Raw genomic sequence first — 13,327 nt, 5'->3', positions numbered from 1 at the left:
ATATGGCGCAAAAAAAAAAAAAAAAAAAAAAAGTGTAGGCCAACAAGCTCCAGCTATTTTTTTTTCCCTAACAACATAAGGAAAATTGCTGTATTTAGATACTATTCAGACACAAACATGAAAAAGAAATCACCCCTTGGTTTTATTTCTTCGCAGGGAAAACTTTCCTATAGTTTTGGAACCTTGAAGATGACAGGAACAGCCCAGGCTCCCCTCACTAAAAACATTTAGAAAACAATATTATCAGTTTGATTTCTCCTATTAAGATAAAAGCAATTTTTTGCTCTACTGAGTACTAATGCCTGAGATTATTTAGGTATCAAAGACTAGCCTGGACACAAAGACATAGTTTTCACTTCCAGCATGCTACAGACAATACAACTGTGCTAAATATGACTAGGCAAGTCACCTAATCACCGTATGCCTCTTGAGGTACTATAAGCTGTATTAAATACCTGTTGAGTAATCAATCACAACAGTCACCATAAACGTACCTAAGGTAGCCAGCCAGATGGGTTTTCCTATTACCCAAATCCAGTCAGAGCTTCAGTCCAACTTTGGGATTTGCAAGGTTAGAACAGGTTTGCTCTCATCAGTCTCAAGGAGCTGCAAAATGCAGCACTGAGTTTGAACACACTGTGAACCGCTCACTCCTTAAGAATATTATATCACTTCTGACTACTTATGAATCTTCTTGTCTTTTTGTATTCTCTCCTGAATATAGTTTTCAAAGATATTTGAAGACATCTGCTTCTGTCTTTTTCTTTGGTGTTGGGAAGTTGAAGTTTTAGGAAGTACCCTGTCTTTCTCCTCATTGTCATCACACAGGTCACCATGCAGTACTCGAGTCAGGGAGGCACTGTCATTATAAGAGGCACATGTAAGCTATGTAAGAGTTCAAGGGGAAAAAAAGGAAGGTATTTGCCCAGATCCAAGTTTGTCAAACCCTTCCATTCAACAAAAAACAGAACGGTTCTTTAAAATCCATATTCCTTCACAGTTACGTTCTAGGGCTGGAAACTGAGCTTAGATGAAGCTAACCTATAGTTAACTTTCTGCACAAAAATAGGTTTGTTTAGCATGGTTGAGCAAAAGGTGGAAAATAAGACACGAAAATGCAAGGGTTATCATGTGCTGTCTGTCTGTCCAGTGACAATTTATAGGAGGTAGAAAACAGGCTGTGTGACTGAAGACTGTGATAAACTCCTGTTTTAACCATGCAGCTTCTACATTATTTCTTCGGTTCATTTTATTTGGGTCTGGGTCTTTGTGCTACAAAGTAAACAATAGCTAAACTACGCAAGTTTTAATTCTTCCTAGAAAAGAAATGTACAAATCTAACCGTCTACCAAGACAAAGATCTGTCTAAGCCATGTCACCTGAGCATTTTATGACCATTTTTGATTAATTATTTCTTAGATGGAAGTTTGCAACACCGGATTATTTGCATGCTTCCAGCTATGGTATCTACAGCATCTAATTCAGGTAATGCATTAAGCACAAAAGGCAAGACCACGGTTCAGGCCATCTAAATGTCATGGCAATCAGGTCACAGCTTTTATCTTCAAAAGCACAATCTGTTTTAATAAGAGAGTGCTGAAATATGCTGAGGACTCCATAAATAAGCTACCTGAAGTTAGTCTTGTATAAGATAAAGCACCCCATTCCAGCAGCATAAGAATTTCATAGTTTCTGGACTAACTTTACTACTATATTACGTGACAGGAAACTGCTAAATGTGGAAACTAATATTTTCCTCAGTAAATGTTTCCTTCTTTAAATTAACCCATATGAAAGAGGCCACTGGATATCAAAAAAGCAAAAAAGATGCAGATCTTGCAAAAAAGCTTAAAATTTATTAGTGCAGATTATTCATGAGCCTGTCTTTAAACAACAGATAACTCTTTCAGGAAACTTTAAATATTAGTAATGCGAAAATCCGTCCTCTTGCCAACCTTTTACCCACATTTCAAGCAGGATTACAATGCTGCCTCACACTCCTCATCGGCTGCTTGCTATCAGCTTGACTCACAGAGCAAGTCAGTGCAGCCTGAAAGACAAGGTTGAACGTACTTTCCAAACTCAAGGTTTTAATTAACATGTTGCAACTGCAATATTTCCTAAAGCCTTGATTTAAGTACAAGCTCTCTCACAGTGCTCTGTACCTCCCCCACTCCCTCTTACCTCTCTTTCAAGGACAAACTTTCATTAGCAATGTGATCTTTAGCCCTAGCTCTATTGACTGCAATGCACGGTACCGCGCTGTTTACTCAACACTACCTCATTGTTTGTAGTGCAAGTGTAACCTGTTGGAGGAGAATAGCTAATACCTGCAAAATTTAAGCTTTTTTTTGTTTGGTTGTTTTTCAGTTTTTATAGTAATTTCCAAGGAAAGAAAAAAAAAAAAAAAAAGAGGTATAAAAAGAAGGCATACCTATCACCCACACTTCCCTTTCCTTCAAGACTCTCTCATAGTCCTGCCTCCCCTCTAACCTTATACAGTAAGAATATTGAGAGCACAGACTGTCTTGAGTAACAGCCTTGGGATCCATGAAACATCGTTACTTCCATAAAAATTCATGCTTTCCTTGCTTAAATCCTTACAAGTATCGCCAAAAATCAAACTTTTATAAACTGGTTCCCGTTCAGGGGAGTTTTCCCTTTCTTGTTCAACATGCTTTTACAAAAACATAAAGAAGAACTGGAAGTAGACCCCTAAGTGGCCTTGCCTTTAGTCTCTGAAGTTCTCAAATCACAGATTAGGGCAGCAATCCCACACATCAGGGATTAAGTTTGAGAAAAGGAAAATTGACAATAAGCAACATATTCTCCTGTAAGACTTTAGTAGTCCATTAACTGAGTGATATCAGAATTTATGTTTGGCCTTCCAAAGGATCCAGACCTGCCCAATACAAAACATTAATGGTGACATTATTTAGATGTTGCTTACTCTTACAGAGCTCCTCTCCCCCAGGTGGTGCGTTTCCAAAGCCGCCAAAGTGAGTTTTTTATGATTCAAAAATCTTGCTATGAATTGCCTAAAATATGAAGTAAGTCGCACACTTTTTCTCCCCCCCACTAGTTGGATACTACAGCTTTACTTTACTTTAAGCACAGTTCACTGCAACAGAATTGCTTATCAGGATCCTGATCCTGCCTTCACTTGCATAAACATGTTTAAATTTCACACATTGCAAACATCTCCACAACTGATTACAACGTTAAATCACATTCTCTAGAATTAGAGCCAGAGAATGGAAACACCATGCCTTAGCTTTGGTCCCAGCTCAGGAAGGACGAGAACACTGACAGCTCAGAGGCTACCCTCGAGCTCCAGTAAGAGAAGCTTTTTCTTTAAGCTAGCAGGTGTCCAGAAACATCACAGGAGCCAAGTTTATACTAAAGAGAATAAGGCCATTTCTTATATTAAGTTTCTTTCAAACTCTTCAGTGCTAACACAACATCCCTTTCTCACTTCTTAAACCATGAACTTTAGGAGAAATTGTGGCTTTTTTTTTTTTTCCTTTTCATAAGTTATCAAGTGCTCAAATACAAAGCACTCAAATTCCAGTTCCAAATATTTTGTGTAATATTTTTGTTGTAATCCTCATCTACCTTTACAGCATGGGCTTTCAATGGATGAGGGACAGATTAGTAAAGCAGTTGCTTATAAAGTAAGAACAGAGGCTATCCTGTAAAAGCCTACTGGAGTAAGCTGCAAACATCAGCACAGATTTGTCACAGCAAGTGCTGGAAGAGGCTTTCTAAAGGAAGCATGATTTCTGAACCACTATCTTCTGAGGATAAATACCAGAACTTGCCTTTCAATCTATCAATATTTTCCCCCTTTCTTCAAGTGAGGCTATAGGTAAGAGAAAGCAATGATGAAGAAAATTAACAGTAGGATGGCTCTGCAGTTCTTATGCAAAGCAACAACCATTACGAAGGGAAAACTTTTCCAGAGCAGATAGGAGGAAAAGGAGTATTATTTACAATGCGGCTGGGGGGTGTGGTGCATTTGCCAAGGTTTATATTGGGATTTTTCTATATCAGTGTTGTAATGTGATAGAGAATTTTAAAGAGAAGGTGGCGGTCTAGTTGAGAACAATACAACTAATGTATCTGTAGGCCTTCAGCTGATTGTTTCCAAATTGTTCTAGTGGTCTGTAATACCAACAGAAAGCTTTCATTGTTCTGTTGAATTAAAAATTCATGTAAATAGGTCTTTCACACACTACTTCCAGAGAACAAAAGTACATGGTGTTAACTGTTTTCTTCTCCTTTGGGGTTACCAAAACGGCCCTAGACTCGGTCATTACAATCAGCATTGCAAGATGCAATTTAGGATCACGTTAGCTACAGAGATCCTCAACCATTTTGATTCCATGACACTTTACTAATAAGTCTCAAGATCTTTTAAATTCCATTTTCATAATTATGATCTGCTTGCCTGTATGTTGTGACAATTTCATTTACATCCAGTATTTCCATACTAGCTACTCAAAAAGTAAGATTAAATAAAAATACTCCAGTCCGTGTTTTTATAGTTCTGGCTACAACACTGCTTTGCTAACACCACCAATGCCCATCAGCATCTATGTATCACTCTCAAACCTGTTTGGCAAAGAAGTGCTACAACACCTTGACAAAGATGTTACCTTTGTTTGGCATTACTTGACTACCCAAGACCTTCTACATGTAAGTCTTTTTTTAAAAAATAAAAGTTTTAAGCAAAGCGATACACTGATGCAAGAACTGTGCAACCCTTTAAAGAGCTGTGACAAGAATCAGATCAAGCACCAACAGAGGATGAGTGAAAAAGGGAAACAGTCGAGGTTTACAGATAATGCAGAATAACCACAGTAAGTTTTCCAAGCTGTTTCCCTGTTCACATGTAAGAACTGGGAGAACACTGTACATATTTTTATTAGTACAGTGGTAGAATCCACAGCCTTTATTCCTGGTTTATTATCATCCCTCAGCCACTTGCGAAATCCTGACAACAGTACGCTAACTCATTTCCCGTGCATCTTCCAAGAGCTACCTACAGCAAGTCAATGGAAAGAAGTCAAAAGTCTTTCAGGGTCACATATTCACCACCAGCAGCCTTTGTATTAAAAGACATCTACCCTGTGTTTTACAACATTTTCCAGTGACATTTAAAAAAAAAGCCAGAAGTACAGTTTCAAGAGAAACTAAAGTATTCAAATGTAATACTACTGCTGTGAGAACACTGAGAAGTGTTAGTGACACAGTTTCCAAATCCTGGACAACATCATCTTGTGTGAAGGCAGGTACTGCAAGTGATTCTCAACAGGTCATAGTAAAGTTTATTTTTCTATATATGCTAATCTCCTCCGACTTGGTAAAAGACTTAACATTACTGTTCAGCTTCACCAGAACAGATAATATCATCCAGTATCATAAAGCCTACTCATGTTCACCCTCAAACCACCAGGCCAAATTATTCACTTCTAATGAATATTGCTATTTCACCAATTTTAAGAGGGGAAGAAGCCCAGCTAGACAAGAGAACTGCATTCTTATGTTTGCAAAGAAAGCAACATGCAGCTTTAGACAAACCCCTTTATCTAATTCTCTGCTCATTCAAAAGTGAAATGCACCTAAATACTGGAACAAAGCAAGTTTTAAGGAAATACTTTAAGAATTCAGATGAAAGTGTTGCAGCCTTTAGACAAATAAAGGTTACTGCTTTTCCACAAAACCTAACTGAATATAAATGCTGTCAGTAACAAATGCATTCATCTGGTTTTTTGTTTTTTTAAAAAAGGGATTTTTCAGGTATTAACTCTTCTCTGTTTTCTAGAGAATGGCAAATATTTGTGGTTTTTTTAAATCATAACCCAGGGGGAGCTGGGTAGCACAGAGGATTTGTAATGGAAAACAAGCTTTACCTACAACATCAATAACAGAATTAGACCTAGAGTTCTGGAACAGAAAAGTTAACCATCCGTTTTCATTACCAAACACGGAAAACTCCGTAATATAACAACCTACAGCCACAGGCAGCATTATTGCATCCTTATTCCCCACAGTGAAGACTGACCACATTCCAATATTAGGTACCAGATGTAGTTTAACCAACGCTCATCTAAGTTTATCAATGGGGATAGGAAGCTATTAGAGGCTAATAGACAGCAAGAGCTCTGCGTAAGACTACACACAGCAATCTCAACCCTCCCGTAAGAATAGTTCAGCTGTCTAGAAGAAGAGCACCCATCTACACTGACACCCTGAAGGCCACCCTGTGGCTATCGGGGATCCTCATCGGCTCCTGCTGACGCCAAATTAAGGCCACAGTTTCACAGTACAGGCTGGCTGCCAGCCTGCCTTAACACACTTCTGTCCTTTCACCTGCATTGCTTGTTCACACCTCTGCACGGAGGGCCCTCTGCAGACCTATCCATCTCCACACTGTACATCAGGCAGAAGTGCTCCAAAACAGAGCTATCTGTAATGCAGATCAGTGCCCTGCTCTAGGTCAATATGCAGCCCCAGAAACCTTGCATTCGCAAAACGCAGGTGGGGGTGGTCCGTGTAGCAGCGTCACTAAGGTTTTTGTGCAATTGCAGCTTGAGAGCATGACGTGGGGGCAGAAATACTTAAAGCTGGTATTGTCATCAAACATGTTGGATCATGAAAATACAACCAAAGGGTGTAGTTTCATGGGACGTGGGTTTGGACAGCAAAGCAGCTTAGAAGTTCCCACCCTCTCTGCTCATTTCAGTGATCCTGTTCCCTGCACAGCTTCACAAAGAGTTTTACTGACACAACAAAAAGCGTGGCAAAGTATGGTGCAGGGGAAAGAAAGAAGCTGGCTTCACTGCTGAAGCCAAATCTTGTGAAACTGCACCCTAATTATTTGCTGTGGAGAGAACAGCCTACTCAGTAACATTTGCCAACAGCTTGCCAAACAACGGCTCCAAAACTTCAGACTCCAGACCCAGCAAATACTCCAACACACAGGCTCTGTCGACAAGTTATACTGGGGTGATGCTGCCACCAAATAACCTCAAGTTGGGAGACCAACCACAAGTCTCACTTAAAATAAACAAACGAATAAAATTGAAATGAACAAACAGATTTTCCAGGTTGTAATCAGTCTCAGGAAACAACTTCAAGCGCAGAAACCCATCAAGATATCTACATGCTTCTTATTCTCTTGAGTTCGCGAAACTTAAGTCAAGGTGGCCACGCAGTAAAATAACAAGTATTAAGCTTCTACTTACAGCATTAAAAAACAGCAGAAAAAAAACTGTTAGAAAACAGCCCAGCATTATCACTAATAAGAATTTAAGTATCTTTTTTGTTATCACACATTTGGGGATTTATATTTATTTGCCTTCTGATTAGCAGCTCTAAAAGACAAAAATCAGTCTGCATTTTCAGGCTTTTTTTCTGCAGTCTAAAGGTTCAGAGATGCATTGAAAAAAGTTAGCCCAAATCCAAAAAATGAAGGTGTGACAGCTGGCAAGTGAGCCAAGAAAATCTTCTGCTAGCACTTTGAAGAGGAGGCTGCAGAACAAGTTTCTCTTTAAAAAAAAAAAAAAAAAAAGAGTAACCGGTTTATCAGGTTAGAGGAATTCACTGGTTCTTCCTTCTCTCTCTCCCCCCCCCCCCACCTTTTTTCCAAATGCTCAACTAACCAGCTTGTTTCCTGCTGAATTCGTTGACACGTGAGAAAATAAATCGCTCCCGTGACTCAACAGGATGATCAATAAGCATTCAAAGATGTTTTAGAAAAATGGCAATTTGCTATCATGATCACCTGATGAAAGGGCCACCCCTTAACACTTCCATCTGCACATGATTTAGCTGAGTGGAAAAAAAAGCCCAGCTTAGTCTTTATATATGAAAAACACAAATCAAACTTATCCCTGATGTATTGAATTCAAGGTACAATGATGAAAGATCAGCAAGAGTAGGATAGACTACTGAGCAAGTTTAAGACTTAAACAGATGTCACTTTATAGCTGAAATTTGGATGTTTACAACAGGTCAAAAAGATGCCGAGCTCCCATGAGAACCTCTCTCTTTTTATGATTATCGTTCAAAGAAAGATGCTAATTACAGCTAAATACTGCAGGCAGCTCTCCAAAATTATTAGCCCTTCTTAGACTGCATCCTTTGTCAGGGTGACATGCAAGTATTGCCTTGCATAAGGGAAGCCATATGTCTTAAGGCAAACCAAGCTGATTCAGCCAGGTTTTAGCTATGGTATGGGAAGGATTAATAAATCCACAACACTTTCAACTCAGTATTCAATTTTTAATTTCGAACCCTTTCAGCTAGAATCAGAGAAGCACATGGAGATGTTCGCTTTCAACAGAGTAATGGGGATGACAGAATGGCAAAGTACCTTTTGGTTTTGCTCTTTTAAAGCAAGTTTCTGTTCCTGACAGGTTACAGAGAGCAATTTGAAAACCCATTTTCCCTTTAAAAATCTCAGAAACTGGGAAACTATAAGGCTCCAACAGTTACTTAGAAAAATCTAAATAACATGCTAACTAAGCCAGTCCCATGATTCGGGGGTCTGACCAATGAAACCTACCCAAAATTTCCTAGTAATGCAGGAAAACACACAGGACACCATTTCCTCTGTTAAGTATTGTACGTAACACCTGTTCAGAGGCTTACATCACAGGCTCAAGGCAATTCTAAGCATACACTTGAAGTAAAGATCTACTGCTTTGTTTAAAAAAAAAAAAGGTATGCCTCACATTTTTCTCCACAATATCATTTTGCAACTACAACAAATCTCAGTTATAAGTTCACCATTAATGTTCCAACAACAGAGAACATACCCTGCAACAAAGAGTTTGGTTATTTGGGGCACTGTGCGTCAGAACCTTACTTTGTAACATTATACAGCAAAAATATCCTGGAAAAAAGTATTTTAGAACATTTCCTAAGACAAACTTAAGTAGCAGGTGTGTGTAAGATGTAACACTGTAAGATCATGATGTACAATTGAAGTAATGCATCATCTGCTGAGGTGCTTTGTTGGAAGCAAAGTAAAAGACTTGATCACTGATTACATGCTTTTGGTGGACTCTATCCTTGTTGGAAAGTGAACTAAATAACAGAAGGAGATCTTCTGTGGTCAGTGGAAAAATTCGAGGCCTGTAGTAGTTGAACTATTATTTTCCAGTTATGAAGCAAAGATAAAAGTTGCACAATATAACAACGGATTTATGCTTGGAAAGTCTCACTTCCTTCGACATGTACAGACTGGGAACCCAAGGCAAAAGCCAGAACTAGGCACCAAAACTTTCATTTACATGACTGAGATGTGTGCTAAAGTGAGCAATTTTCAGCTGCATCATCAGAATTTCTACCACAATCCAAGCAGGGTGTGGAAAGCATACTCCACAGTATTATCTCAAATCAAGGTACAAGTCTACTTCCTTTTCCTCCTCCTTTTCAAATAACCATTTTACCCACCCATGCTTTTGCTGACCAACACATATAAAACAATCCAAACTCAAAAAAAAAATCTGTATGTGTCAACTAATACCTGACTCATTCTTAAAATACATCATGCAATTAAAACATTCAGTGGACTTGAAAAATTCAGAAAGGGATGTACTGTTAAAGTATATGGAATTCTATTTTTTCCATCATTGCAAGTGGGAGGATGAACAAATTCTCCACAAACTCCCATGGAAGAACCCAGGGAGCATGAAGGGAAAGGAAGACCAGCTTGGGCAAATAGTGTTCCAGAAGACCTATGACACAACTGGCCATATCACAAACAGCATCCAGCAAATAACAGCAAAATCATTCTTTAGTTGCATGGATATGCCAAACAAAAAGGAAGGAAAAAAAAAAAGTTGTTTTTCCAGAGTCTTTACCACACCTACACACAAAGGTAGCATTTCCCTTTATTTGCTGAAGCAGACCCACCTACAGTGCAATTTACGGCAATAAGATACAATCTCTCATAAAGTATTGAGTGTAATTAAAGTGTGTCTGTTATAAAGGTAAACAGAGTGTACTAGGCTAAGCTGTTCCAGATGTCTTTACTGCAAGATCTGGGACAAGATCAAACCTGCAGCTGCACATTTTCTCAGGGGTTATTTTGAAGCTATACAAATCACCTCTTAGTCTTAGAGTCTAGCAAAGCTTGTGCAAGTAGAACAGACGACATCTGTGTCTAATGTTGACAAAATTTAAAACACATCAAAGTTATACATTTGCATTTTTAAAGATACGCGCTCCAGATCGAAATGTTTACCATTCAGTATCAAAGAGGGCTAGCACCTGGTCTGCCAAGTTATCTCTGTGTCACCAGAAGTTACAGCAACATGAACCTGTTCTACTGCCTAAGCAAGTTTCTTGCTGAAACACACCTACAAGTGATTCAGACAAGGTGTGGAAAGCCAGTTTTATACGTTCCACAAAAATGCGCTATTGTATTTTTCCATTCAAGCACATTTTGTATATATAAAAGACAATGAAAGAAAGCAAGAGCTTCAGAAGCTCCATACGTATACTGTACCCACATGAAAATTTTCAGGTGACTTACAGAATCCTGAACTGCCAGAATCATATAAATTTACAGATTGTTTCCACAATTTCTGTATTTTACTCTTTTACTCACTTAATATCACACTAATACTACATAGTATAACAACCAACCATTTTACGATCCACTAAAATAAACTAATTAAGCTCATCTGGAAAACAGAGTTTATTTGTGTAAACACACATTACAGTAGTGAACCTGCAGACTAAAAATACTGCTTTAATTTTTACAATTTGATTAGCACTGCTAAGTTCAGTTGTGCTATTACAGAAATATATTTTTTAGGGCTCCAGTAAGAGAAATTTGGAATAAAAGCAGACCTATCAAAATAATCAGAAGCCAGAGCTTTCAAGAGCTAGAGAACATCAGCTCAAATACTTTTACACTGTACGCAGTTGTTTCCGAATTCCAGGGTTCCCATTTCAAACTGCTCAGGTCTCTCTTTTGGAATAATTTTAGCATAAATACATCCAAATTCAAAAGTTTGCTAGTGATTTAAAGGGAAAATTAAGTCTGTTTCTTTTATTGACTCTTGCTCCCAGACTTCACCGTGGATAGCCCCTGCTCTGAAGGGCAGCACCTCACCTGTTGAAGAACCCGGTCCAGAGGCTCAGCTTTGCCCAGTCCCTCTGGTGTTAAACCACTCACTTCTCGACATTGGTCACTTAACTCCAAATTGTCTGCTTTCACCAGGGATTTGTGTAGTGTCCCTACCTGAAAACATTGAAGAAGCGATGGACAAAAGTGAGGAGCAATCGAATTGGCTCTTTTTTAAACACTAGCTTCAGCCGAGCGGAGAAGCCGGAAGGCGCAGTATCACCCCGCGACAAGGCTCCCGAGGAGAAGGGGCAGTTGTGGATTCCACAAACGGAAAGGTCGCCCCCGCTTTGCACCCCTCCCACCCGGGAGGGCCGAGGCCTCCGCTCAGGGGACCTGGAGCTGGCTCTTATATAATGCTTTTTGCAGTTAGCACTGCTTTTTTTGCCGGAGTTGGTAATTGCAGAGGGAAGACGGCATAACATTAAGACCGTTTACTGAAGCTAAGTCACGAATTTGACAGTCGTTTGTTTCAAAGCCATCCGTCTCTAGGGGGGCTCTTGGTCACGACAGGCCTTTTTGGAAAACTCTTTTAAAGCATGTTCTCAGATTAGCTTAAAACCAAGAAGGTTTTTTTTGTTTTTTAAGGAAATCCAAACATTGGTTAAAAAGAAAAACCCCAGCTCCGGCAGCAGGCCGCAAAGGGTCCAACACTTCCGCCGAGCGCGCACGCTTGGAGCCTGCCGCGGGCAGCTTTTTGTTTTACAGCTTCAGAAGTCCGGAGACATCTTAGAATTTGAAGCTACGGATGTTTGAAGCCGGGGGAGTGGAGGGAGGGGGAGGAAGCGGCCTAACTTTCTTTGAGAAGTTACTTCTTGCTTTAAAAGGGAGCCACAAACGCCCTTGAAGGACTAACCCGAAGCGCGAGCGCCGCGGGCGCGGGGGCCCCGCCGCCCGCCTCCCCTGGCGCCTCCGCGGGATGCACAAGCGGCGGCGGCGGCGGCGAGCCTGCCCGCGCCCCCGGCCGCCCTCGGCGCGGGTCTCGAAGCCATACCTTCTTGCTGGGTAGATCCACAACTTGCCACACCAAGAGAATTAGTTCCCTCTCATCCGAACCCAGTTTAGCCCCATATGCACCAGCTGTTGCCCCAAACAACACCACCAAAGAGTCACTGTGCGAAGCCGTCATGACCACAGGGGAAAACAACTACAATCAAAAGCAGAGGTCAAAAAAGAGAGGAAGAAAATAAAAAAGAAAAAAAGCAGATAAACAAACGAACAAACAAAAACGAACAAAAAAATCCCACAAAGCTTCGCCCCCCACCTCCAAGTGATCAAAGGGGAAAGGAGGGAACGAGGAGTTCCCGATATCAAGAGGAGAGAAAGGAGAGAAAGAGCTACTTAGGAGGTAGGGTGTTTGAGACCCCCCCCCAAAAAAAAACACCCAAAACACCACCCAAGGAGAAAACTTGCATCTCTACCTGTTCCCGGTGATCTCCTTCTTCCCGGGGCTGATTAGGAGGCGAAATTAGCAAGCTGTGGGTTTCTTTCCCTCTGACATCATGGCAGAAGCCCAGCCTGGGCTTGGGCTTTTTTTTTTTTTTTTCTCCTCTCTCGCTCTCTCTCTTTTTTTTTCCTCCCTTCCCCTTCCCCTCTCCTGAGTTACCTGCCCTTGGTGCAGCTCATGTGACTCTAGTCAATCTCCCAAAGGGACAAGGCCATTGGGCCTTCGGAAAAGGTGTAGGAGGGACGGAGGGAGAATCAACGCCTGGCTGATCTGGCCTGATTGGTTTTTGAGAGAGATCAGAGGAAAACTCCCTTTCTCTCCCTTTAATTCTGCCTTGCAGGAAGTGCCTCTACCTGCTTTCAGTTCTGCGGGATCGCGGGGCCGCGCCGCGCCGGCGGGTTTTAGGGTTTACCTGCGCCTCCGTCCGCTCAGGCTGAGCCCCTTCTTGGAAATCTGTAGGGTATATACGTACAGCTACTAAAACGCCATATATGACTTAGCTTTGAAATCCACAAAAGCCCTTACCTGCTTCTGCTTAATTGCCTCCTGCGTACATTACTATTTATGTATTGTGCTACCACTGCTGATATATATGTCTAATAAAAGGTGTAGTATTATACAGATTGGTTTTTTAAGGGAATGATATAACAGACAGAAACTACTTTGCATTTTAGGCCCTGTTCTACACAGGGTTTGGCAAAGGTAGATCCTAGTGCAATCATTTTTGTTTTGGA

The 13,327-nt window shown here is 40.5% G+C and overlaps 1 protein-coding gene across 4 annotated transcripts in view; it reads right to left on the bottom strand.

Moving 5' to 3' along the window:
• The window catches only part of ESRP2 (epithelial splicing regulatory protein 2), a 45,406-nt gene extending 32,681 nt beyond the window's left edge, over nt 1-12,725 (bottom strand). For 3 of the 4 annotated variants that reach the window (XR_010391368.1, XM_026102072.2, XM_064519493.1), the window contains exons 1-3: nt 12,568-12,725; nt 12,141-12,293; nt 11,135-11,263 (exon numbers count right to left, since the gene is read on the bottom strand). Coding sequence is in view for 3 of the 4 variants with exons in the window: in XM_026102072.2 (XP_025957857.1) it covers nt 11,135-11,263; nt 12,141-12,275 (264 nt within the window). In the remaining variant the exon portion in view is untranslated. The remainder of the gene's footprint in view (nt 1-11,134; nt 11,264-12,140; nt 12,294-12,567) is intronic. The other variant, XM_026102071.2, reaches the window with a different exon arrangement.
• Nucleotides 12,726-13,327: the final 602 nt, after the last annotated feature.

Source organism: Dromaius novaehollandiae, chromosome 13 (genome assembly GCF_036370855.1).
Source record: "Dromaius novaehollandiae isolate bDroNov1 chromosome 13, bDroNov1.hap1, whole genome shotgun sequence".
Classification (NCBI taxonomy): domain Eukaryota; kingdom Metazoa; phylum Chordata; class Aves; order Casuariiformes; family Dromaiidae; genus Dromaius; species Dromaius novaehollandiae.
The sequence above is the reverse complement of the archived record's forward strand: the minus strand, read 5'-3'. Positions and strand labels throughout refer to the sequence as shown.